Source organism: Gopherus flavomarginatus, chromosome 1, assembly GCF_025201925.1.
Source record: "Gopherus flavomarginatus isolate rGopFla2 chromosome 1, rGopFla2.mat.asm, whole genome shotgun sequence".
NCBI classification, from domain to species: domain Eukaryota; kingdom Metazoa; phylum Chordata; order Testudines; family Testudinidae; genus Gopherus; species Gopherus flavomarginatus.
Window position 1 is genome coordinate 130,439,661 of NC_066617.1, and position 27,834 is coordinate 130,467,494.

At 43.0% G+C, this 27,834-nt stretch overlaps 1 protein-coding gene across 2 annotated transcripts; it reads left to right on the forward strand.

The window, feature by feature from the left end:
• The first annotated feature begins 21 nt into the window (after nucleotides 1–21).
• Nucleotides 22–27,785, forward strand: TSPO (translocator protein). 2 transcript variants are annotated; one of them, XM_050920049.1, is made up of 4 exons: nucleotides 22–154; nucleotides 21,314–21,515; nucleotides 26,268–26,406; nucleotides 27,531–27,785. In XM_050920049.1, the coding sequence occupies exons 1-4, from the start codon at nucleotides 112–114 to the stop codon at nucleotides 27,702–27,704; spliced, it is 558 nt and encodes a 185-aa protein (XP_050776006.1). In that variant the 5' UTR covers nucleotides 22–111; the 3' UTR covers nucleotides 27,705–27,785. The 2 variants fall into 2 exon arrangements, with proteins under 2 accessions (XP_050776006.1, XP_050776015.1); XM_050920058.1 differs by lacking the exon at nucleotides 22–154 and adding an exon at nucleotides 275–686.
• The last annotated feature ends 49 nt before the right edge of the window (nucleotides 27,786–27,834 follow it).

Sequence of the window (27,834 nt, forward strand, 5' to 3'; positions counted from 1 at the left end):
CTCCGCCCCTGATTGCCATGCTGCTGCAGCTACTGCTCTTCCCGTGTGCGTAGGAGGGACAGGCCCGCTCAGGCTGCACCCCTGCTGAGTCCAGAGAGTGGCGGCTTCTGGATGAGCTCTCCTCTGCCTCGCAAACTTCGGGCTGCAGCAGCAGGTGAGTCTCTCCCTGCACATGAGTTTCTGCCGGAGACTCTTCAGTCAGTGGCTCCGTATTAAGGCGCAGGGAGGCGGAAGCTGCTAATTTCAAAGGAATCAGGTCTTAGTAACCACAGTTGCAGCAGAGCAAGGAGGGAGTGTCACCTGTGCGAGTCGATCGGCCTGGCTGTAACAGCAGGGGTGGAGGGAAATGGCACCTTGTACCGCACTTCGTGGCCGATGAGACACTGGTAACAGCAAGAGGGGTAAGGTTAGCTCCAGGGTGCCACACAGCGCTGGGAATGGTAACACGGAGGCTGTGTCTTCTGGTGTCACATATTGCAGCCAGCATCGGGACGGCAGTGAGAGCAGCACCTTTTTTATGTGCACCGCCTAGTAGTGAGAGAGAGCCAAGGAGTGGGATTCCTCGCCTCTAGCCAGTCACTTAACCTTGGTTAGTTCATCTGTAAAACACAACCCTTGACTGCTTCATAGTAATGCTGGGAGGCCTCTTTAACTGTGGATAAAGCACGTGGAGATTCTCAGATAAGGTACACCAGAGATGGGGGGAGTTTAATTATTACGAGCGCTACTTTATTTGATCCCTGTTAGCTTAGCTTGGTTATACAGGCTGAAAGAGAGAGCACTGTTGTGATTCTACACGGAATTTAACATTTACCCTGTGTTTTCTGACCATCTTATGGAAACTGGGGGAGAAATCCTTACAATGTGTCTTGCCCCCACTCATTCCATTGGCAGGTGCAGATCATGCTGCTTAAATGCTGGGAGCAATGCCCCTTTCAGGGAGGGGAATGGTATGTGTCCATGCTCTTACTTCCAGACTATTCTCACAGCCCTCTTTGCAAGGGGATTTTCTCTCCTGTTCTTTGCCAACCCTGCAATGTTGCCCTGCCTGTTATGTACCTTTCATTTTCCTGATTACTGAGTTACAGACCTGAGGTGGCTTCATTTCAGTGCTGGGTTAAATGATTCCTTACAGATACATAGTACAGTTTGAGGGACACTTTGATAATTATGAATAAAAATGCTATAAAATGTATGTTAATAATGCTCCTGTTAGATCAGCAGTTAATATATAGGGGCTTGCTGTCATTTGAAATATTACAGTTACAATGTTCAGGAAAGTTTCCTTTTCTTTCCCTCTCATTTATTTTTATATGAACACAACAAGAAAACATTTGAGAAGGATTGTTGGTTCTAGCCAGTGGATGGGAAATACTGCTTAGTAACCTTCCCTTATGTAATACAGGTTTCCACTAGTGGAATTTGGATTGTAGCACCATGGTGGCAGAATATCTCCAGAAGGGGGTTTATAGCAGCGTAAATGCTCACTGTTGTGGCACCTGGAGCTGCCAGCAAAGCACAGAAAGTGGGTGGTGTCAAACACGGAGAGGATGGAACCAACGGAGCCAGAATATTCACTGATTTAGCCTTTGGTGCTAAAACCCACAGTGGTTTTAAGCTGCCCTACTACTATAGAATCTCTGGGGCAATTTGGCTCCTGTGCCAAGAGCAATGAATCAAGCCCTAGCTAGTAGACTGTTGCATGTGGTTTAACAAGAGTAACAGGGTTACTCCTCTTCCCTGTCCCAGTTCCTATCTCATTTGGCTTCATGGGGGCCTTGAATTCCAGCCTCTCATATTGTCAATATTTGCTTTTTCCAGTTAGTTTGAGTATGATTTTAAACTAGTGACATTTCCTCTCTAATACATCTCACTTCTTAAATTGCTATATTTACTTCAAGCTTATTCTGCCTGTTACCTAGAGGGGAAAAAGGAGGATGCTTGTTTTTGCTCTCTTGATTGATTATATGTAACGAAATGGAGTGAATTCATGAAAGGCTAAAGTGAAACACATTTTAGTAAAGTGAGAACTAAATGGAGATATTACAAGGAAAAGAAGTGAAAGTATGCAAACCTGATTTGCACTTGTGTAATCATTTGGCGTTGGTTTGGTGTTATGAAACATCAAACAGTGAGTCATTTCATAGAGCAGTTTAATAAAAGGAATTGGATCATTTAACTCAGTAGAATGAAAATGAATCGGAATAGCAAGTAATACTGCTAGATCTTCTTCTCAGACTAAAGGGTCATTATGGCAAAATATTACTCTTCCTCCAGAACCCTTATCCGTGGAATCACAGTCTTCCTCGCCATCTTATTCAACATCTAAGTGACATCATTGGAGGAGTCAGTGAGAAAACATGGGCTGAACTGACAACAGTATAGGGATACCACCCAGCCTTACACTTCTTGTTGTTGGTTTTTTTCATGAAATATAAACAGCATCTTCTCCCCTCTTTCTCAATGCTGAACTGAGAGAAATTGGATGAAGAGCAACTGGCTAAAGCTGAACCCAAGCCCTACTGAGACAATGCTGGTGGGAAAAGGCAAATGCTTTGAGTAACTTGCTTCTCCTATAACATCCCCCATTATCAAGGGAATCTGCTCTCAGGTTGTTAAGTCAATCTGTAGCCTAGGGTTCCTTTTGGACTCCTCGCTGCTGTTAAATACCCAAATAGCCAGAGCAGCAAAAGCTACCTATTTCTACTTGTGGCTGCCCAAACGATTACACTTCATCCAATCAGACACAGATCTGGTGATTGTGATTCACATATTAATAACTGCCAGGGAGTGATTTCCCCAGGAATTAAAATGGGGTGTGAGTGTGGTATTGGAATGTGTGTGTGGGGGGGGCAATGAGGGTTGAGACTGTGAGGGCAAAGGTGGGCTGTATGGCACCCTAATAAAAACTGAAAAATGTTTAATGACCATTATATTAGATTTAACTCATGTTTTAAAATCACAACAATTAAAGTTGGCTACTTAAGCCTACTATGACGCACTACATCTACATCCTTCTTGGCTTCTTGTTGTAATTTTGCAGTCTTTGGTGTCTTCTTGTGTATCTGTTTTTTCCAGTCCTTCATGATATGCTCATGATCAGGCAGAAGGCGATTTCTTGCAGAACACAAAATTCTATTCAATGAGGAAAAAGAACGCTCAGCTGTAGCCGTTGTGACTGGGAGTAGCAAGAGATGAATTCCTACTTCTTTCATCGCAGAAAACATAGCACAATGATTGGGTTGAACGAGTAGTGATGGGATCAAGAAGTTGAAGCTAAATCTTCATTAATTCATTGTATGATATTCCACTCTGTGTTCAAAATTCTCTATTCTGATCACATAGCAGCCCTATTGATGGTAGTGCCTCACTCCATTCAGCTGTAGATGTTTTATAAGACAAGCATCTGTAAAAGCTACATAGAGGTTGAGTAGAATCCAGAAATCACTATTGTAGATTTGTAACAATTAAGTCTGCGAACTTTTTCAGCTGGCTTAACAAACACTTCTTGTCCTTTTCGCTTAAGGAGTCAATATAAGTACCTTCATTAGTCAACCTCTGGACTGAAGTCTTTGCTTCTTCCAGTACATTTTCAATTGATTATCTCTGATTGATCCAAGGGTAGCTTCTATTGCTGGACAAAGATCTACTACTGTTGTAGCAGATGCCTGGATGACATTGTTTAAAGTGATTTCAACAGTAGATTTACAAGAAAGAATGGTGATAGTCTTCTCTGAACTTAGTAACAAAAGTAGTCCACCAGCCTCACTACTTAGATCTGTCGTATCTTGGTGGATACTTTAACACTGGCCTCCAGTTTGTAGTGGGTGGTATCTCTTGCTTAAATAGAAAGTATGATGCAACAGCCATGTTGGTTCACATAAACTGGGTTGTCTCTCCAGCATTCTTAACAGTGTCATTAAGTTCTTCTAAAATTGGCTTTGACAGTGACTGGCTTATAAGGTTTTCTGCAGTGTTGATGCAGTCCAGAGGCATGGTGTTTTGCAGCCTTTTCATATAGGTTGTCAGTATTGGCTTAGCTGATCGGTCTGGCAAACCAAGCTCCTCCACTTTTACTATATAAATCCATGATATGCCCACATCTTGAATACTGCATGCAGTTCTGATTACCTCATCTCAAAAAAGATATATTGGAATTGGAAAAGGTACAGAGAAGGGCAACAAAAATGATTAGGGGTATGGTACAGATTCCATCTGGGGAGAGATTAAAAACGGGGGCTTTTCAGCTTGGAAAAGAAACAACTAAGAGGGGATATGATAGAGGCTTATAAAATCTTGACTGGTGTGGAGAAAATGAATAAGGAAGTGTTATTTACCCCTTCACCCAATGAAATTAATAGACAGTAAGTTTAAAACAAACAAAAGGAAGTATTTCTTCACAAAATGCACAGTCACCTGTGGAACTTTTTGCCAGGGATGTTGTGAAGGCCAAAATTATAACAGGGTTCAAAAAAAGAACTAGACAGATATTGATGGATCTAACCTCCATGAACTTATTAGCCAGGATGGGCAGGGATCCAACACCATGCTCTGAGTGTCCCTAGCCTCTGTTCACCAGAAGCTGGGAGTGGACGACGGGATGGATCACTCGATTCCCCGTTCTTTTCATTCCCTCTGAAGCACCTGGCATTGGCCACTGTCGGAAGACTGGCTACTGGACTAGATGGACCATTGGTGTGACTCAATATGGCATTTTTACATTAAAAATAATAATTACAATAAATTTTAGTACAGAAACTCTCCAAGATAATGACCTCTTGAGATAGTGATGATGTAAGATAATGACCTTGTCAAATAATGCATTTTAAAAATCTTGGCGTACTAGGAAATGTATCCCTGTCACAAATCTAGCATTCTGGAGCGAAATCACTAAAACATAGTCCAGTGCTCTGGCCGCTGTTGTTTATGCCAACATTCACTGTACCGCTTAGTCCCCAATGGCTCTGCACTGTCACCTGCTGCTGCCACTGTGACCTCTGCGAATAGGTCTCTGGAGGTTTCACCCAGCTCTCAATGGGGGAACCTCACTGCTAGTGCGGGCTAGGCTGTCTTTTCACAGAAACACTGTCCCACAGCAGGTCTAAGCACTTAAATCTGATTATCAGTGATTTCAGCTCTAGTGGTCACATAACAAACCAAAAGACTTTCTGTGAAGCCTAATCAGCTCTATCTCTAAACAGGAGAGGGACTGGTCAAATAGTGCCTGTGACTCCTAGCCAGAGCCCGAACCACCAAGCAAAACACTCATGTCCCATCCCCCCTCCCCTGTAAGATCTAGCATCTAAATCTCCTGCTTAGGGAGTCTTGTTCAGTTGAGGGTGACCAGTGCTTAATTTGTAATGAAAGAGGTGCCGATGCTCAAGCAAGTTTGTTACTTTCATAACTGATGTGACAAGCCCAGAGGTCCCTGGGCTTTGAACTGCCGAGCTTAGAGGTGCCGGGGCTCAGCCCTGGCAAGTCCTAGCACAAATTAAGCACAGAGGAAGACCCCCTCATTTAGTCAGGCTAAGTACAGTTCTGCTGCCTTTTACTCATATAATAACATTTCATGACCTCCACATTTAATACTTAAGTGATGTGACCCAACCCCAGCCAAAGTTGATCACTTGGGCAGCGTAGGTGAGTTAATGTAAATACAGTCTGGTCCTGAAGCCTTTTCACCCACCACTGGCTCATCACTAGCTGTCAGGGGAGAGCTCATTCATACCTTGTGTACACATCATAATTTGAAATTGTTAGGTAGGCCAATATAGCTGAAACAAATGTGCTGACATTTCATAAATAACAGCTATACGAGGAAGCTAGTCTGTGTTCATACTTTTCAAACTCATTACGCTTTCTCAGGTTCAAGTGTTTTCTCATATGCTGTGTATGCTTTTAAAGTATGTATGAATGTTTCAATTTAAATTCAGATTTCCAACCAATGACTAAATTGGCAACACTACGTGTAACTGGGTGGGAGAGGGGGTGTTGGGAAAATTCAGGTGTGTGTGGGGGTGTCTAGGGAAATCCTTGCTGCCAGGTGTGAATAGTACAGCTCAAATATAGGAATGAAGTATGTCCTGAAAGTGGACAGCTAGTACAAAATGTCACAGAAGTACATCTACTAAACCAGTGGTTTTCAACAAGGTTGTAGCCTAGGGATACCCAGAGGTCTTCGAGGGGTACATCAACTCATCTAGATATTTGCCTAGTTTTACAACAGGCGACATTAAAAAGCCCTAGTGAAGTCAGTAAAAACTAAAATTTCATACAGACAATGACTTGTTTATACTGCTCTATATACTATACACTGAAATGTAAGTACAATATTTATCTTCCAGTTGATTTATTTTATAATTAGATGGTAAAAATGGGAATAAGAAATTTTTCAGTAACAGTGTGATGTGACACTTTTGTATTTTTATGTCTGATTTTGTCGATTTTAAGTGAGGGGAAATTTGGAGGTACTCAAGGCAAATCAGACTCTTGAAAGGGAGTGTGGAAAGGTTGAGAGCCTAGGCTTGATAGAATTTAAATTTATTGTAAATATTTTTTATAAATATCAATTTTATCTAAGCTTTTTAAAATTTTACTGATTTAAATTTTGTTGTGCAAAATTATGGGTTTTCAGAGTTTGTTTTTATTGATTTAAATTTTTACAGTTACAGAAAATTATGGGGAAGGTTCAGACAATTATTTGAGAGATTAAAAAAGTAAAAGCATAACAGTTAACACAAATTGTCAATATCACATGTCCAAATATACAGAGTAAATGTCATTAAATCAAAATCTAATAAGTTCTCAGACAGTATTTCTTACTTTATCTATACATTTTGATAGAATTTTTTTTGTTGGTTTGTGTGTGCACAGTGAAATTGATGTTTAGTATACTACCAATAAAAATCTAATCCTTCCAAGCCATATTGCACACATTTTGTCCTTAGAGAAATACCACCAACTTAAATTTACAGTGCTATTTCCTTCTATTGTTACAGATAACATCTAAGGTTATTATATGTGAAAGAAAACATTTCTCTAGATTTGTTTTTTACTTTGTGTATTTTGACAACTTTCTTTGTTTAGTCACTGTCTTGGTTTCTTCTGAGTTACATTGCTGTAGTAGCCACTCCATAATTAAAACAAACTGGATTCTCAGTACAAATTATTCACTCTTCCAGCAAGCACCTCAGAAAAAAACCACTCCCTCCTCACCCCTGAGATTTTGCATGCCATATCTCATTCCATGGTAGAATTTCTGGTTCTGTTTTTGGGTGGTGGTTTTTTAGAGGAGGAGTGAACAAGAAAAGCAGTTATGAAATTGTGATGTTGAAAAATATTCCCTGCTGTTGATATTTTGAAACTATTGGTAAGGCTTTTTTCCTCTCCCAACTCCTCACATCCCCAAAATGGTGAGGCCTACAAACACCAAAACCATTTGTTTTGTTGGCCATGCTGCAAGAAGTGCTCTTTAGTGTTTTTAATTTTAGATGCGGGTAATGTTAGTGGCAAAATCTAAAGATGTTGTGCTAGGGTATAACATACCCAGCACCAAGATAGATAAAGAAGGGGTTAGCTAGTAGCTCACTAAAACAGGGATTTAAAGAGGAGGCAACAAAAGTCATTTTCTCTTTTGCTCATCTCCCTGCGCTGGAAGGTAGCTGGGTCAGGAAACACCCAGGCTAGGAAGAAGGCGGAAGTGGGAAGCTCGTTCTTTTGCTTCCACAGAAAGGCTAAACTGTTTACAAGCGACTTTTAAGTTAAGAACCACAGACAACGGCTTCTAATTTTCCCCAGGGGTACTCAAACCTTGCTCAGCCCCAGGCCTCACTCCACCTGTTTCCGCCCTGCCTCTTCCCTGCCCCATTGCACCCCATCCCTCCTCCCCCTTCCTTCCAGTACCTCTTGCACACCGCTGAACAGCTGTTCCATAGCATGCAGGAGACACTGGGAGGGAGGGGGAGGAGTTGATAGACGAGGGCCGCAGGTGGGTGGGAGGTAGGGGAGCTTGCCTGCCGGTGGGTGCTAAGCACCCACTAATTTTTTTTCATGGGTGTTCCAGCCCTTGAGCACCTGCAGAGTCAGTGCCTATGTTCACTATTTACTTTTCCTTTGGGCTGAAGCAAACCATCCCTTCCTTTGTGGTTTGCTCCCTTTCTGCTGCCCCTCCTGCCCCACCTCCACTCAAAGAGAAGGGGGAAGAGGCTGAAGAAAATCTTGAGTATGGCTTCCTATGTATTAGACCATGGTGGAGAAACACCCTGCACAGAGGCGTTTTGCCTTAAGTGGCAGAATGTTGTATTTTGTTTTTTTTCCTTATTTCTTCTGGTTTCTGCTGCGATAACTGGGGTCACTCTAGTGCAGTTACCATGAGTACACAAAAGTTTAATATTTTAACATGTTTTTTAAAGTATAAACTGACCTGCTGCGTCCTAAGGCCTTGGCTACACTGGCGCTTTACAGCGCTGCAACTTTCTCGCTCAGGGGTGTGAAACACCCCCCCGAGCACTGCAAGATACAGCGCTGTAAAGCGCCAGTGTAAACAGGGCCGCAGCGCTGGGAGCGCGGCTCCCAGCACTGCAAGCTAAACCCCATGAAGATGTTGAGTACGTGCAGCGCTGGGAGAGCTCTCTCCCAGCGCTGGCGCTGCGACCACACTCACCCTTCAAATTGCTGCCGCAGCAGTGCTCCCGCAGCAGCACACTCTTAGGGCTTGGTTACACTCAAAACTTCAAAGAGTGTGCTGCTGCAACTGGCTGAAGTGGGGGGATGGGTGAATGAGTAGGATACCGGGAGAAATGCTGAGGGGCCGAAGTGCTGGATGGGAAGACACGAGGAGAGTCATAGCATCATAAAAATGTAGGGCTGGAAAGAGACCTTGAAGTCATCAAGTCCAGCCCCCTGCACAGAGGCAGGACCAAGTAAACCTAGACTATCCCTGATGATTGCATCCACTATGTTCTTAAAAGCCTTCATAATGGGGATTCCACAACCTCCTTCAGAAGCTTGTTCCAGAACCTTACTCCCCTTATATTTAATAAGTTTTTCCTTATATCTAATCCAAATCTCCCGTGCTGCAGATTAGCTCATTGCTTTTTGTTCTACCTTCAGTGGACATGGAGAACAATTGATATCAGTCCTCTTTAAAACAGCCTTTAACATATTTCAGGATTGTTATCAGGTCCCCCCTCAGTCTTCTTTTCTTAAGACTAAATATTCAGGTTTTTTTAACCTTTCCTCACAGGTCAGGTTTTCTAAACTTTCTATCATTTTTCTTGTTCTTCTTAGGCGTCTCCCTGATTTGTCCATATCTTTCCTAAACTCTGGCATCCAGAATGGGACACAGTACACCAGCTGAGGCCTCACCAGTATTGAGCAGAGCAGGACAAATTCAACCTCCTGTGTGTTACAAACAATACTAGCCTTTTTTCAGAAGTGCATCGTATTACTGAGTCATATTCCATTTGTGACCCCCTATAACTCCCAGATTCTTTTCAGCAGTACTACGACATAGCCAGTTATTCCCTACTTTGTAGTTGTGTATTTGAATTTCCCCTCCTAAGTGAAGTATTTTACACTTGTCTTCATTGAATTTAATCTTGTTGATTCCAGACTAATTCTCTAAGGTCATTCACCCATCCCACCACTTCTGTATTCTAATCTTGTTCTCCAAAATGCTTGCAACCCCTTCCAGCTTGATGTCATCCACAAATTTTATAATGGCTCTCCCCTCTAAATCATAAGTCATAAAAGAAAATATTGACTAGAAGCAGATCCAGGATTGACCATAGTGGGACCCCAGTCCCATGTCCTCTCAGTTTGACAGTGAACAATTGATAACTACTCTTCGAGTACAGTCTTTCAGCCAGTTTTTCAATACCTTATAGTAGTTTCATCTAGACTACATTTCCCTACTTTGTTTATAAGAGGTCACATGGGATTGTGTTAAAAGCCTTACAAAAATCAAGATAACACCTCTACTGCTTCTCCCCAAAGACAATACCCCTGTCAAAGAAGGAAATTAGATTGGTTTGGCATAATTTGTTCTTGAGAAATCTACGCTTATAACCTTATAATACTCTAAGAACTTACAAACTGATTGTTTAATAATTTGTTCTAGTATCTTTCCAGATATCAAAGTTAGGCTGATTGGTCTATAGTTGCTGAGGTCCTCTTTGTTCCCCCTTATAAAGATAGGTCCTATGCTTGCCCTTCTCCAGTCCTTTGGGACCCACCCATTGAGTTCTCGAAGATACTTGCTAATGATTCCAAGCTTGCTTCAGCTAGTTCCTTAAGTACGTTAGGATGAATTTCGTCAGGGCCTGGTGACTTGAATACATCTAACTTATTTAGATATTCTTTAACCTGCTCTTTCTCAATTTTGGCTTGTATTCCTTCCCTCTTGTTGTTAATATCAATTGTGTTTAGAATCTAATCACCGTTAACCATTTTAGTGAAGATTGAAGCAAAATAGGCATTCAAAACCTTAACTTTTTTGATGTCATCAGTTATTAGCGCTCCTTGCTCGCTAAGTAGTCAACTTATACTTTCTTTCTCTTGCTCCTAATTTATTTAAAGAACCTTTTTCTTATTGCTTTTTTGCCCCTTGCTAGGTACAACTCATTTTGTGTCTTAGCTTTTCTGATTTTGTCCCTATCTGCTTGTGCTGTTCTTTTGTACTCCTCCTTAGCAATTTTTCCATGTTTTCACTTTTTGTAGGGTTCCTTTTTGGACTGGGACAAGGGATATGAAAGGGTAACATAGAGCTATGCTCCTGGTCTCAGAATGGGGAAGCTTTAGGAGAGCCTGGATAATGGTAGGGAACAGAGGATGAGGGATAAGAGCTATAGGGGAACAAGGGCATAGAAGTGAACATGCAAGGGGAGGTACAGGCAGAGATGAAAATAAGCAGGTGCGCCCTGGTACAGCGTACCGGCAAGAGCCGGTGCACTCTACTGGGGCATGTCGGCTTCCCCGGCAGCCATTTAAAGGGCTTGTGGCCTCTTTAAATTGCTCAAAAAACCACTGACTGCGCAGGATTTTTGCAGTTCCTTCTCAGCTGCATGAAACTAGTCCCTAGATTGCTGGGGTGGCGGCGGAGGACCCAAACACCTATGAAACATTTAAAGATTTTATCTCAAAAAACATCCCTATAGCTAGTGAGAGCAAACACCTTGCACTTTCTAGAGCTCTGAAATTTCCTAAATTTCAAATTGCCCTGTGCTGCTCTGCCAGCCGGTCCCCCTACCCCACGCCCTCAGCAGAGCCCCGCCAGCTGGTCCCCTCTGCCCCGCGCCTCCAGCAGCGCCATGACAGGTCTCCCCTACCCCGTGCCCCCAGCAGCGCCCTGCCAGCCGGTCCCCCCCTACCCTGCGCCCCCAGCAGCTTCCCACTAGTGGCTGGAGCCCCGGCCCTTAAATTTTCCCTGAGCCCTGCTGCCGGATCCCCGGGGAGGTGGCAGCAGGGCCCTGGTGGCTATTTAAAGGGCCAGGGTTCTGGCCACTGGCAGGGAAGCTGTTGGGGGCATGGGGTAGGGAGACTGGCTGGCGCGGCGCTGCTGGGGGCGCAGGGTAGGGGGACCGGCTGGCGGGGCAGCACAAGACAATTTGAAATACAGGAAATTTCATAACTCTAGAAGGTGCAAGGTGTTTGCTCTCAATAGCTATAGGGATGTTTTTTGAGTGAAAATCTTAAATGTTTCATAGGTGTTTGGGTCCTCCCCCCATTCCCAGCAATCTAGGGACTAGTTTCATGCAGTTGAGAAGGAACTGCAAAAATCCTGCCCAGTTGATGGTTTTTGAAGGATTTAAAGGGCTCCCACTGCTGCTACTTCTGGGGCCCTTTAAATCACCACCTGAGTCCGGCTGCTGGAGCCCCGAGGTAGCGGCACCGGGGCTCCAGTGGTGATTTAAAGTGCCTGGGGCTCTGCTGTGGTAGGGCAGCTGGAGCCCTGGGCCCTTTAAAATCACCCCTAGCCCTGGGGCTCTCAGCCAGCTCTGCAGCTGGTAGCTCCAGGGGTGATGTAAAGTGCCTGGGGATTTAAAGGTCCCGCCTCTTCTGGCAGAGGCCATGCCTCTTCTGGTTGAGGCCCTGCCCATCTTAAGGACTCCAGAGTACCGGTAAGTCCTTTAAGTTACTTTCACCCTTGGGTACAGGCAACCATGAGAGGGATTTCCCTCTAATGTCCTCTATTCCAAGATATACCTTCCTCCCCCCAAACTCCTCATATCTCCTTTAGAGATAAAGTCTAAGGAAGGGACGGACCCCTGTCTTGGTGATTCTCATAGGGTCCATTATAGAAGGCCTCTCCTTCTATTAATATAATACCATCCCAGGTTAAGCTTCTGGCACTAATTCAAAACAGGGTAAGTCCCAAGCCAAAAAAACAAAACAAAACAACAACCAGTCAAACAAAAAATGAGCAAAGAATAAATTGTTCAGGTTTAAAGTATTTTAGGGGAATTCACTTGACACCCACATATCATTTACAAAGTCCTACAACTACAAAATAATCCCCAAACGTTAAGTCTAGAAAATGAACAGTTAAAAGATCCAGCCACTTTTTCTCTACTATGTAATCTTTCGCCCATCAGTATCACCTCAATTAACTTACACCAGCCACTGAGCCTTAGCTTTATCCTCTAAGGTTTGCAAAGATATATATATACAAAGGTCAAAATAACAAATTTACTTGGAGGCTATAAAATCACTAACCCATTCAGTATTATTCAGTAGAAAAAGGTGACATAACTTAGTTGCTACACCATAGTTAAAAGATACATTCTTTCAAGGTTTAGATACAAAGCTACAAACAGCAAATATCAGTCATTCAAATTATATTAAACATACTTTACTCTGAGAAGTCAGAGCTGACAGTTTTATATACTCTACAAGTATATTACTTTTTAAAATACATACTACACATTTAATAAATATTGTACATCTAACTGCACATTTCCAGTACAGAACAAATAATGGGGTACAGTTAAGAGTGGCTGGTGTTCTAGGGATGAAAAGTTACAGGGCAGTGCGGGAACTGGATTGATTCCTCTATGTTTACTCCAGGGTTTTGAACTTAAAAAAAAAATGTAAAGAAAAATGGAACATTCTTAGTGATGATGGATTGAGTCCCTTGAAACACTTCCAGCCATAACTTTTTATTTTTTCAACAACATGATTTACTGGAGAATACTCACCCTGTTAATCATTTCCCCATTTGTGTGGGTCTTTTGCACAGGAATAGGGCTGAGAAAAACATCATGCAAAATAGGAAATGTGATTGTTTAACCACAAAAACAGGACAGTAGACTTAAAAGCAGGTGTGTTGTTAGTATTTGTATTGTGGAGCCACCTAGGAGCCCTAGTAATGGACCAGAACCTCCTTGTGCTAGGTGCTGTACAGCACAGAACACAAGTATAGTGCCTGAATCCACTCTGAACATTTTTTTAAAGTGACTGAATATCTAGTTGGTGTCCCCTTAACGATCACACAGTTGGAAAATACTCCCTATCAAGCAGCTATTATTAAATGTATTTTGTAAGCTCTACAACTGGTTCCCTCTCTGAAAATAAAGGTCAACTAAAGTAATGCAACTGAAAGCCATTCAAGTCCCCTAAAAGTGAAATCAGAAAAGCTTGGAACTAATGCAGGTTCTCCTTTATATGTGATGTGTCATGGTGTTAAGAAATCTAGAGCAAGGATAGGGTGTGGTAGGAGAACATAGAATCCTAGAAGTGTAGGACTGGAAGAGACCTCAATAGGTCATCTAGTCCAGTCCCTGCACTCAGGTCAGGACTACATAATAACCAGCCCATCCCCAACAGGTGTTTGTCTAACCTGTTCTTAAAAGCCTCCAGTGATGGTGATTCCAAGCCTCTCTAGGCAATTTATTCCAGTGTTTATACATCTCAGGTCTAAGTGTCAGCTACCTCTTTACACTCTTGTATGTAACAAGCTCCTACTACTGGAAAACTTGCATAAAGGATACACCTAAGAGTAAGGTTTTCTGGAATCAGCCTTTTAATATTTTTCTCCTCTGATCACCACGTTTGGATTTTATGCATTACTTCTTTTCTCCTAGCCCCTCAGTCTTGTTATGCATTTCTCTTCTCTTTCATTCTTGGTTAGTTATTTATCATTTTGTTTCCAGCTTTCCTCTTTTTTGCAGGAACAGTGTCTGTGTGGATCCCTCTCCTCACTTCCCTCTTTTCACTCACTTGTTTTCTTTCTAAAGGCCCACATGGAGCATTTATGGAGGGCTGGACATGGTTTCCCAAGTTAGTTAGTGCTGCTCCTTCACTCAGCCATTGATTTGCATTAGAGATTGGTACAAGCTGCTAATTCCCAGGGATTGAATACCTGAATTGTAGTGCTCCCACTGTCTAGGGATGGTTGTAGTTTAGTTGACAGGGCCTGGAGCTGGGAGTTAAGAAACCTAAATTCTAATCTTAATCCTGCCACTGACTTGGTGTGTGGGTCTTAGAGCAAGCCACAGTACTTCAGTTATCCCCTTTGTGAAATAGGCAGGGCTGCCCCTAGGGGGGGTGCAAGGCCTGGGACATAGGTGCCGAGTTTCTATCTGCTGGGGGGTGCTCCCCTTGGCTCTGCCCAGGCCCTGCCCCCACTCCATCCCCTTCCCCCCCATGCCCCACCTGCGCTCCATCCCTTCCCTGCCCAGTTCCGCCCCCTCCCCCAAGCACACTGTGCCCTCACTCCTCTTCCCTCCCTGCTGGCACCTCCAGATGCTGCAAAACAGCTGATCAGTGGTAGGCACTAGGAGGGAGGGGCAGGCACTGATCGGTGGGCAGGAGCTGCTAGGGGGTGGGAGGAGGTTGGTAAGAGGGCTCCTTCTTACCTCCCCACCTGCCTTCTCATGAAGTGCAGGGCCCGGGGCAGTGAACCCGGTTGGCTGTTCCCTAGGGACAGCTCTGAAAATAGGGATAAAGAAGCTTACTAACCCTTGCAAAAAAGCTTTGAGTTCTGTTTGAAAAGTGCTATATAATTACTAATTAGTATTACTAGCCCAAAGGGCAGGGCACCAAAATCAATCCCAAATTATGTCCTGCCACTACTGCAGTGCTCCCTTCCCTTTCTCTCCTCCTCCCCCTCTGTTTGTGCACATCTTTCCTCTTTCTGTTTTGTGGATATTTCCTGGTCTTGTGTCTTCGCTCATTTCCTGTTCTCTTCCATTCCAGAATAATCCCTGTGTTGCTGCTCTTCTATATATTGGGCCAGATTCTCCTTTGTGTACTCACTTACCTTGGGTGCAAAACATTACAGTTCTGATTTGATATTTTACATCCACTGTACAAGTGACTCTACAAACTGCAGGGTAGTGGAGAACTGGGCCTCATGTTTTCCCCAGCAACGAGGATAAGAGCATCAGAGTGATAGGATCACTGTCATTTTCACCTTCTTAGTAGACTCCTTCCAAATTACTCTGAAAAAGCAGCAGAGGTCTGATCCTCTACAACTACTAGGTGCTCCTGTTCCCAGCAGAGCTTGTTGGTCCTGCAGATCTGTAGTCACTCTCCTGGGTCCCAGCAGAAGTAGATAGTGAAAGTGAGTAGCACGGTGTCACTTTCACGCTGCTAATACTCCTGAGAAGTAATATGTGCTTCAACAGAGAGACTTCTCCACAGGGGTATTTTAAAAATATAAACATTGCAGGAATGTGAGAACTTGCCATTCTTGTGCTGCATGTAAAACATGACCTGGTAAAAATAAGTTTTGAACTCTGCATATGGGATATATTAGATAAGAGGCACGGCAACAATACTTGTAGCAACAAGCTACACAGGTTTTTAACTCTCCTCCCAGCTTTCCCTCCTTCATCAAAGACTTAATTTGACACTGTGCAGCAGGATGTTTTCTTCTCTCCACAGTTCTCCCCTCTTCTGTTGTGCACAGACTCTGGCTCTGATTTCCTCCTGCTTTCCACCTCCAACCCTTCCACTCCTTTCTGTTTCTTATCCATTCCTGGGCATGCCAGCTCTCCCCATCTTCTCTTATCTTCAAAACATCTCCCCTCTGGCTTCCCTCTCAGGCTGAAGGCACATTCTTGTTTACCCACTCATACAAAAATTCTTCTCTCAATCCCAGCTGCTTTTCCAGTCTATCCTTCCCTCTCCCCTTTGCATATAAAATCCTTGTCTGTATGGCCTACGGCTATTGACAGGGCTTTCCTTGATCCTCTCCAGTCTGGCTTCTGCTCTCAATCATTCACATCATGTTCACCAAGGTCCCTAACAAATCAAAGGGCCACATTTCTTTGACTTGCCTCTGAAAGAACTAATCACCCCCTGCATCTTTATTTTCTTTCCTTTTCGCACTTTCACAACTCTTCCTTTTCCTCTTAACTCACTGATCTTCAATATCTCTTGTTACTCATCTGTGTCTCCTCTTTTACTCTCTATAGCCATTCCTCAGGATTAGTTTCTTATTTTGTGAGACAAGGTTGGTGAGGTAATATCTTTTATTGGACCAATTTCTGTGGTGAGAGAGACGAGCTTACACAGAGCTTCTCTTCCGGTCTGGGAAACATACTCAGTATCACAACTAAAGACAAGGTGGAACACATTGTTTAGCATAAGTAAGTAGTAAAGACATATTTCAAGGGACCATTAAAAGTGAAGCCTCCCAGTCATAGGGAGGAAAACGGAAGTGGGGGGGGGAAGCTGCTGGAGGGGGGGGTTAGTGGGTTACAGATTGTTGTAAAAAGCCATGCATCCAGTGTCTGTATTCAGTCCATGGTTACTAGTGTCTAGCAAAGTTGCAAATTTAAGTTCCCAGGCTAATCCTTTGAAGGTGTTGCATAGATTTACTTTCAGAATGATGTCTGAGAGGTCAGATACAGAGCGATCGTTTTATGAAACGTGTTCATGCACAAGTGATAAGGTGTTTTTGTCTTGTCTTATTTTTCTGTGAGTTCATTTGAGAGTGTAGTTGATTGTCTGGTTTCACTCATATAGTGGTTATTGGGGCATTTAGGGCACTGGATGAGGTACATCACACGTTGTGATAGGTGTGTACACAACTCCTAGATCTTGAAAGGCATGTTGTAGGAAAGGTTTCTGGCCAATGGGAGATGTGGAGCCGGCACTTGGAGCAGGGGCCAGAGGGAGATGCTGGCAGCTTCCCAAGAGCTATGTGGAGCCGGTAGACACTCTGTCTGCCCCATTGCAGGCAGCCAACTGGTCTTTTAATGGCCAGAGCTGCCAGAGTCCCTTTTCAACTGGGCATTCCCTTTGAAAACCAGACACCTGCCAACCCTAGCTGCAGCGCGAACCTGAATGTCTATACTGCAAAAGGGAGTCTAATTACAGTGTAGACGTACCCTATGTAAACTCGAAAGCTTCTCTCTCTTATCAATGGAAGTTGATCCAATAAAAGATATTGCCTCATCCACCTTTCTCTCTAATATCCTGGGACCAACACAGCTACAATAACGGACTATATCTTACCCTGTGTCACATAAAGTACTGGGCAAGATTATAGTCCTATGCAAATAATAAAAGTAAAGGGTTGCATGAACTTGGCTACTGTGCATTCAAAAACCATCTTTTCTATTTTATCCTTTTTGGTATGAGTTTAATCCCTTATTTTGGCAACCTGTATATGGATTGTATACAGCAGGTGGTTTATGGCCACAAAACTTGGTGTAGAGCTTTTCCAGCTTATTTATTTATTCTTAATGCTACCTTTGCCTGTACCGCTGTTGGTTGGAGGGCTTATATTGCTCCTAAACTTTGTGCTGACCTGCTGCACGGGGGTGAATTTCACATAGTTTATTTATCCATGGATGGAAATCTGTGTGAGAGATAACAGTTTGGCACTATGTAAATCAGGCATCAGCAACCTATGGCATGCGTGCCAAAGACAGCATGTGAGCCAGTTTTTAATGGCACGCTGCTGCCTGCCAGGGTCCCATTAAAAATCCTGCCCAGCCCGCCCCCTCCTGGGGGGACAAGGGGCAGAAGTTTGGTCCTGCCGGCTCCTCTGCCTCTTCCTGCAGTGTGCTGGGGTCCTGCCCCTCCTCCTCCTCCTCCTCTCCATCCCTCCCTCCCTGCCAGCTGATGGCCCTTGCAAGGGAGGGAGGGGAGGGGGTGGAGCAGAGCGGAGTCAGTGTGTTCACTGCTCCCAGAGGCAGAGAAGAAGTAGGGGCAGGGCCGAGGGGGCAGGGGTGTGTGTGGAATTGGGGCATATCCCCAGCCCACACTCCCAGGCCTCTGCCCTGACCACCCCCTCACACACACACCCAGCCCTCTGCCCTGAGCCATGTATTCCCGCACACCCCCAGGCTGCTGTCCTAAGCCCTGTACCCTCCTCACACACAGCCAGCCCTCTGCTTGACTCCTTCACCCCACCGTGATCCCAGCCCTGACTCTGGCACCCCCAAACATACCCATACCCTGACACCTGCACCCCCTCACATACCCAGCCCCCTCACACCCCATGCACTCCCCACATCCTGACTCTTGCACCCCCCACATCTCCACCTCTACCCTGAGCACCAAACAGGAGCTCCTGCAACCCCCCAACCCCCACATTCCCACCTGTACCCCTCGCACCAAATGGGAGCTGCCCAGGTAAGCACTCCACACCCAAACCTCCTGCCTCAACCCTGAGCCCTCTCCCTCATTCTAGCTCCTGGCGAGACCCTTCACCCCCAGCCCTGTGCTCAGTGCATTCCCACCCTCAGCTTAGTGCAGAGAGAGGAAGAGAATGGGCCAGAACCAGGGAGAAGGTAGGTACCTACTGTATGTGGGCAGGGCCGGGACCCCTGACTGGCAGCGGGCTGAACGGGTCTGGCAGCCGGGATCCTGGCTGGCAGGAGCCAGCAGATGGAACCTCTGGGCAGCAGTGGGCTGAGCCACTCAGTCCACTGCCGGTCTGGGGTTCTGGCTGCTGGACCCTTGCCAGCTGGGGTCCCAGACACCGGCCTCGCTTAGCCCGCTGCCAGCCTAGGTGAATGGAATCCCAGACCAGCAGCAGGCTGAGTGGGCCGGCAGCGTAAGATCAACATTTTAATTTCATTTTAAATGAAGCTTCTTAAACATTTTGAAAACCTTGTTTATTTTACAATACAATAATAGTTTAGTTATATAATTATATAGTTTAGTATTGTGTCCAGTTCTGGGCACCACGTTTCAAGAAAGATGTGGAGAAATTGGAGAGGGTCCAGAGAAGAGCCACAAGAGTGATTAAAGGTCTTGAGAACATGACCTACGAAGGAAGGCTGAAAGAAGTGGGTTTGTTTAGTTTAGAAAAGAGAAGACTGAGAGGGGACATGATTGCAGTTTTCAGGTATCTAAAAGGGTGTCATCAGGAGGAGGGAGAAAGAGCAAGCAGCAATGGGCTTAAACTGCAGCAAGGGAGGTCTAGGTTGGACATTAGGAAAAAGTTCCTGTCAGGGTGGTTAAACGCTGGAATAAATTACCTAGGGAGATTGTGGAATCTCCATCTCTGGAGATATTTAAGAGTAGGTTAGATAAATGTCTATCAGGGATGGTCTAGACAGTATTTGGTCCTGCTATGAGGGCAGGAGACTGGACTCGATGGCCTCTCGAGGTCCCTTCCAGTCCTAGAATCTATATAGACTTATAGAGAGAGACCTTCTAAAAAACATTAAAATGTATTACCGGCACATGAAACCTTAAATTAAAGTGAATAAATAAAGACTTGGCACACCGCTTCTGAAAGGTTGCTGACCCCTGATGTAAATTGCAACAAATCTTGTGGCACCTTATAGACTAACAGATGTATTGGAGCATAAGCTTTCGTGGGCGAATACTCACTTCGTCAGACGCATGTAATGGAAATTTCCAGAGGCAGGTACAAATACGCAGGCCAGAATCAGTCTGGAGATAACGAGGTTAGTTCAATCAGGGAGGATGAGGCCCTCTTCCAGCAGTTGAGGTGTGAACACCAAGGGAGGACAAACTGCTTTTGTAGTTGGCTTCTGGAAATTTCCATTACATGCATCTGACAAAGTGGGTATTCACCCATAAAAGCTTATGCTCCAATACATCTGTTAGTTCATAAGGTGCCACAGGACTCTTTGTTGCTTTTTACAGATCCAGACTAACACGGCTACCCCTCTGATGTAAATTGTACTTCTAAAACTATTTAAGGGTTCTGCATCTTGTCACCAAACTGTGCATCTATGTAAAATGCTATGCCAAGACAAACTAGTAGTGTCACCAATAAACAAGCAATTGGGGTAAGAGATGAATGACTGACAATTCATCCAAATATGGGTTTGTGAGTCTTAATTTTAGGCTGATCACGCGAGGCACTAATGTCCCACAACTCCTATTAAGCTCAAAGGGAATTGTGGATGTGCAGAACCTGACAAGACTGAAGCCTTTTGACTGGAGAGAAACATATAGGGGCAGATCCTAAGCTGGTGTCAATGGAGCTAAAACAATTTACACTAGCTGAGGATCGGCCCCAGAAAATTGGAGAGACTATTTAAGACTATTTTTTAACCAGCATTACTTGGTCTTGTGAAGAGATCTGTGGCCCCTTGACTCTCCCCCCCTTTTTTTATTTAACATTATTTTTTAAAAAATAAACCTTTTGTTGTAAAAAGGTGTTTGTTTTTTAGTGTTTCGTTTTTGCAGCCCTGTCATCCCAACCATCACAGTATAAGTACTGTGTACTAGAGACGCCTTACCAAACGTTTTTTCTTTTTCTTTGTATCCCTGTATTTTTGTGCAGATTGAATGGTATATCACCGGGTAAAAACAAAAAAAGAAAACAAGAACAATTTAAAAAAAGGGGGGGGGAAGGGATAGCTCAGTGGTTTGAGCATTGGCCTGCTAAACCCAGGGTTGTGAATTCAGTCCTTGAGGGGGCCACTTAGGGATCTTGGGCAAAAATCACACATACACATTTAAAAAAAAAAAAAACCCTGATATTCTATGGATATTTGGTTTTGAACCTGAAACCTCTGCTAAGCAAGCTCAAGGAAGGAGATAGGAATGAGTAAGGAAGCAGTGTATTAGGTGCAGTGATTGACTGAAAAATTGATCAAGAAATCTTTGTTGGTAGAATCATAAACAATGCATCAGATTAAAACTGCCTGTAAAAGAAAAACTGAAAGAATCCTTGAGGTGTTCCAGCTTGTCTGAGAGCCAGGAGTCTTTAAATTAATGTAAAAAGGCTTTAGCTCAGGCCCTAGAAGAGGAGTTAAGTAGTGCAATGACTATCTTTTTAAAAAAGTCTGTTTAATCTGTAAGTGTTTTGCCAGAGTTTTATTCTAAAAATCACTTTGCAAACAGACATTCAGGTGTTTGGGGTTTATTTCAGATTCAGCATCTGTCTTGGATATGGTACCGACGTGGGCCCCACCTGTTGGTTTCACACTCTTGCCCCATGCAGGAGGATTTTTGGGAGGCATGATAACAAAGAGAGAGATCCCTATATGGTATGAATCTCTTGAAAAGCCATCCTGGAGGCCACCTAACTGGGTGTTTGGCCCTGTCTGGGGAACTCTGTATACATCAATGGGGTATGTATGTCTTTTATATTTTGTATATACACTTAACTAGTCTGATGGTTGCTTAATGTACACTAGCAAAGCTGGATAGTTACAAAGAATCATACTACATAACACTAGTTAGCTATGTTATTGGATATATATGTACATTAGCTTATAAGAGTGACTTAATGTTGTTCCTGCACTATTCAACAGGTAAGTACTCGCTTAGGAAACACTGCCCTTTGTGTGTATGCACAAGGGAGGTGTATTAAATGCAGGAATGTTTGATTTGCTTCTGACCGCCCCATAGGAGAAACAGAACTGTGAAGTAATGTGCTGACTGACTGAAAGAGTTTAATCTTATTCCCCTCATCCCCCCATACATGTCCTCTTACAGTTCTAGCTAAAATTAACTGTATTAGTAAATAAATGAGGGATTGGGATTTGGACTATCCCAGTAAAGAGTAAGATAAATTTTCTGGAATCTATAGCCCTTGTCTTATAAAACGCTGTAATAAAACCCCTTGCTTTTAAACTGTCTCATTATCTGGTACAATCTACTGTCCTCTAACTGAATTAGCCTAAATTATCATCAGTATTTTAGACTATTACTGTCAAAGAAATTGGCAATGGTGAAAGGGACACACAAGTGTGTTGGGCCAAATATCAGACCTAGCAGAACTTTAAAGAAAAGCTGAAGGGTAATACAAAAATAAACATCTTAAAAAAAAAAAAAAAAAGCTGAACTATTTATAAAGTAGATTTTTTTTCTGGACTGTTTTGTGTGTGTTAGACATGTATGATCTCCCTCACACAAACTGTCCCAGCAACAGCCCAACCAAGAGAAAGTGCTTTTCTCCCAGCCCCCTTAACTGATGTCACATGAGGGAAGGCCACATTAGGCTACAAGAACCATAGCAAATGTGCAATGAGCAAGCTCCAAAGTGACTTTCAGTGCCCCAATTTGTTTCACATCTTCTTTATGCAGGACTAGCCCTATGCCATGTTTAGTTCATTTTTGGTCAGCTATAGTTGCATTATTGCAGATCCCTGCAAAAACTTAATTTTTCTCTGAAGCTGAGTTGTGTCTCTCCCCCTAAACCTACTACACTGCCCCAACTCTGCTATAACTAAACTACAACAGAAGGGATTTTCCTCAAATTTGCACTCCTTGGGCCTATTAAGTCTGGAAAGTTCAGCCCCCAAAAGGACAACTTTAGAAAAGAGTAAGTAGTTATGATGGGATGCTACAGATTTCCTTAATTATCGTGCTCTCTATTGCAAAATACTGTAGTGAAGCAATATGCATAAAAATAAATGTCGAATGTCTCTTCTTGCCTTTGTCTTATCACTTAATTTCTACTCACCTTCGCTAGTTCTAGTCTTTTACAGCTCAGAACACAGTGTCCTTCCCTTTCCCCCTCTCCATGCCAACAAAAAGTATCTTTTTGTTATTCTGTTCCCTCCCATGTATTCAGTAAAGTCTCTCATTTAGTTAGCTCTGAAATCACAGCCTGGTAAAATTAGTCAGGAAGTACCCTTTTTGTTGAAAAGTAGGATAATAGATAGCTGAAGTGAGACCCGACAGCTTTTCCATAGAAAGGCTGTCAGATGATTTCCTGGCAAAAACACACCCTAAGAGTTATGTAACTAAATGGCTGTCCCTGAAGTATGCCTTTGAATGAACTGTACAGTATGTAAACAATAGTGTCTGGGTTTTGGACTATAAACCAGGAGATCCAGGTAAGGTTTTTTGATTTAATATCCACATTTTGAAGGTTTTTCATACACTCCTGTATGTCCTTCTCAGACCAGTGCATTCTGAGATACTTAAGACGTGGTTGATGTCCTGATCATACCTATTCTTGATGACGAATCACAATGATGATCCTAATCCCAGGTGGCGTTAAGTGTTTCTTCTCAGAGCCTCAATCGTGCTCAAAACCAGCTCACTGCGTTCTGTATACATATCGCCACAGAGATTCCTCAGAGTGCCCAACAAATCCAGTTCTTCTATTTGCATTTAACACACGCAAAAGATTCTAGAGATTTTTTGTGTCATGCAATACTGATATTATCTAGCAGAGCAGGAGCACTCTCAAAGAGTTGTGTAACGAAGGGGCTGGCCCTGAACTTTACATATTTGTAAGAAAATCTAGATCAAGAGCAGAAGCCAAAGTTATATCTGTGCACGAGTGCAATTGCTTGTTAACAACAGTTTCGCAAATCAGCTGGAAGCAGAGTTGTATCTAGGTGCCTCCTAGTGATGGAGAAATGTGAAGCTTTTTTTTTTTTTTTTTTTTTAAAAGCATTTGTTTGACAGGATAGTGATCAAATTGACAGCATATCGAATTGTGCCCTTAGGAAAGGAACAGCCAGTATGCAAGCTTGGGTTATTTACTTCCACATACAAAATAAACTTACTTATTCATGCTACACATGAGTGAAGCTGAACTCTGGTAAAGTCACGTGGCTGTCTTATATGTGTATCTGCAGCTAAACAATTAAAAATCTATCTTGCTTAAAAATGTGCGGATGAATTTTTAAGAGTTCAATAAGATTCATGGAGCAGAGCCTGCATATGGAGCTCCCCATTGCCCAGTGAGGTGCTCAATTCAATTTGCATTCTTACCTAGAATGTAGATTTCATCTCAATATGAAACTACATTGAAAAACAGCTGGCAAATTACAAACACAAAGGAGCAGACTGTCTTTTGGAATACACACTCATCTGGCCCTGAAATCAAGCGCCCACTAACACTTAAAAGTGAAGTACAAAGCAAAAGTAAAAAAGGAGTGGACTTCTGTGCTGAATGATCCAGCTAACCAGGTTGTGGGATTAGGGTTGCCAACTTTCTAGTGGCACAAAACCTAACACCCCGGGCCCTACTCCTTCCCTGAGGCCCTCCCTCCACTGCTCGCTCTCCTCCACCCTCACTCACTTTCACCAGGCTGTGGTGCAGGAGGGGGGTGAGGGTGCTGGCTGGGGGCACAGCCTCTGGGGTGGGGCTCAGGGCTGGGGCAGTGCAGGTTCTGGGAGGAAGTTTGGATGTGGGCGGGGACTCCAGGATGGGGCAGGGGGTTGGGGTGGGGGAGCGGGGTCCTGGCAGCACTTACTGCGGCTCCCAGGAAGCAGCCGCCAGGTCCCTAGGCACATGGTTATCCAGGGAGGCTCTGCACGCTGCCCTCGCACCCACAGGCACCACCCCCACAGCTCCCATTGGTCATGGCTCCTCAGTGCCAACCGGAGCTGCCAGGGTCCCTTTTTTACCAGGCTTTTGGGTCAAAAACCCGACACTTGGCAACCCTATATGGGAGGCTTTCAGCACACAATAAGCTTTAGTTTCATATCGCCCATCTCTGAGTGATCCTGTCTTACCTTCAGTGAACTACGACGTTATCCCAGAATGCACCATTCCATGGGCATTAAAAGGGCATGGATTGCAATGAGAATTCTGGTATGTTTGCAGTTTATTCTGGAAGATCTTCCAGTAACCAGGACTAAGAGTATTTCACTGACACGAGAAAAGCTGCTCACCCCTAGTTCTCTTCACTCTGGTGATTGGTTTTAATACCTCCTTTCTGAAATCAAATGTGGTTATAAAAATATCACTTTGCTGCAGATGCTACCCAAATTCACCACTGCTCTCTCTCCTCAGTTCTTGCCTGTTTCAGCCTCAACTTCTGTTAACTCATTTTAAAAAGATTTAATACCTGAAAGTGACAAGCACTTCATTAAATAGAGGGAGGTGAAGCAATACTTAAATCCAACACTTCATGCTCCAGTTAGGAACCTACTCATTCAACTTGACCCCCAAATTATCTCCTGGTTTTGAAAATTTGCCTATATAATTTCTGAAATAACCATCTCTGTACTCCACACAATGAACACTTACCAAAACTCATTAATGTATTCAGTTCATCTAGACTAACGCAATTGCTTCCTTTATAGTCTTCAGGTCTTAACTCAAACTTCTATTTGTCCAAAATGCAGTAGTTCCTCTGCTGCCCTCTATCCAAGAATGAAAATAGCCACAGCACAATTTTTTACTTACTTCTTTTATTGGATGGTTCAGTACCATGTATTCTCTCATTTTGCCTGAATAGCATAGAGCTGTGCAATCACTTATTGCAAGGTTCCACAATAAATCAGCACTTCAATTTTGGATTCTAGCCCAAATCCATTGCTCTTACCTCTGGTTCAGGGGTCGGCAACCTTTCAGAAGTGGTGTGCCAAGTCTTCATTTATTCACTCTAATTTAAGGTTTTGCGAGTCAGTAATACATTTTAATGTTTTTAGAAGGTCTCTTTCTATAAGTCTATAATATAGAACTAAACTACTGTTGTATGTAAAGTAAATAAGGTTTTTAAAATATTTAAGAAACTTCATTTAAAATTAAATTAAAATGCAGAGCCCCCCAGACCAGTGGCCAGAACCCAGGCAGTGTGAGTGCCACTGAAAATCAGCACGCGTGCCATAGGTTGCCTAACCCTGTTCTAGTTCATGTTTGGTAACATTTTCAGATGTGCTTAAGTGACTTACGATCCTCTATCCTATTTTCAAAAATCACTTGGAAGCCCAAGTCTCTTGCAAGTGAATGCATTTAGACTCTTGTGACTTTTGAAAATAAGATGGAGACCCCTAAGTCACAGACTTCTTTGAAAAATTTTCTTGCCCTACCTACGAAAGTCACCTAATTTGACAAAGTAATTAATTATTTACATATTATATTGTATAATTTGCCAGAATCCTTGCATTGTCGTCATGTTCTTGTTGTTCAGATATGGTTCTTACCTGGTATGGAAGGAGTTAGGAGGTTTCAATGAAGACTCAGTGGTTCCACTTGGGCTGTATGCAGGGCAGCTGGCATTAAACTGGGCATGGACTCCCATATTCTTTGGAGCTCACAAAATAGGATGGGTAAGTATAAAGTAACATTGACATTTAAAGTCTCGTCATAGCCTTGCACTGGCAGTTACAAGGTGCCAACTTTAGCATTTTTTATTCTGAAAATGAACTTTGGTACATACAGAAAAGTAAAATTTGGCTTGAATAGCAGATTTTTGAAATTCCTTTTTCTCATACTCTCATATGAGATTGTACATAATTTATCTACAGTGCAATTACATTGTTAGCTCTCAAGTGTGTGTTTTTCCAACCCTTTGTTAACAGAAGTTATAATTCATGTGACTATAGTAAATACAATTATGCCAAGGTAAAATTCGTAGGGGTCCTTTAGACAAATTCTTGTGAAAATTAATTTACTATGAGATGACTCGTAATAATGTCAATTTTAGATAAAACTAATAATTCTCTACTGTCTGGGAGGCGGAAAGCTAGTCTCTGATATAAACCACCCTATGAAATACTTGACTGGTTCTTTTACTACACAGCTCTTAGTTACTTACATGACCCCATTACCATAGTAATGGAGCGCCTTGGGGCATTTAATGTATTTACCTGCACAGTGCCTCTGTGAGGTCAGGAAGTCGTATTATCCCCATTTTACAGATGGGGAATGGGAACACTAACATGTGAAAGGTCACACAAGGAATCTGCGGCACAGCAGGGATTTGAAGCAGTCTCCTAAATTGTAGATCCTAACCACCACCCCTGAAATACTGAACAGTCAAGAAATTAAAAAACACAAACGTAACTTTTAGAATTTTTGGAGTCATTAATTTAGTATTATTGATGTGACTGCTATGAATTTAATAAATGACATTTTAGGCTTAATGTTGCCTTAATTTTAGCTTTTTGCGTTTATTCTAAATTTGTATGAAAATGTCTCCCAAGTCACCTCAGCCCTGTAAAGAGCAAATGATTCCTTTTCCAAACTGATCACAAGCAGCATTGGTCTCCTCTGCACAAATTCATGTATCAGCAAAAGGCATTCTAAGGTTTTTTTTTAGCATGTACTTTCCACTGTGTTTCAGAACTCTTCACAAAAAAGGTTTAGTATGAATTTGTGCAAATATCTACTTACTGTCTTGGACAAAAATGCAGCATTTAAAATAAACACTAACCACCTTATTTTGTTTCAGGGGTTGGTCAATCTCCTACTCACTAGTGGTGCAGCAACAGCTACAACTGTCACCTGGTACCATGTCAACAAGAAAGCGGCTTATTTGATGTTTCCTTATTTAGCTTGGTTAACTTTGGCTTCTGTGCTCAATTACCGCATCTGGAAGGACAATAAAAACAAGAAGCAATCTTAATACAGAACCTTCTGGAAGAGAATATCAAGGCAGAAGATTATTTTTATGCATTTCCCAAATAAAATTACAATCCTGGTTTTACTGTTGCATTAAGTACTTGCTGTATTAGACAGTCAAAAATAGGTCACAT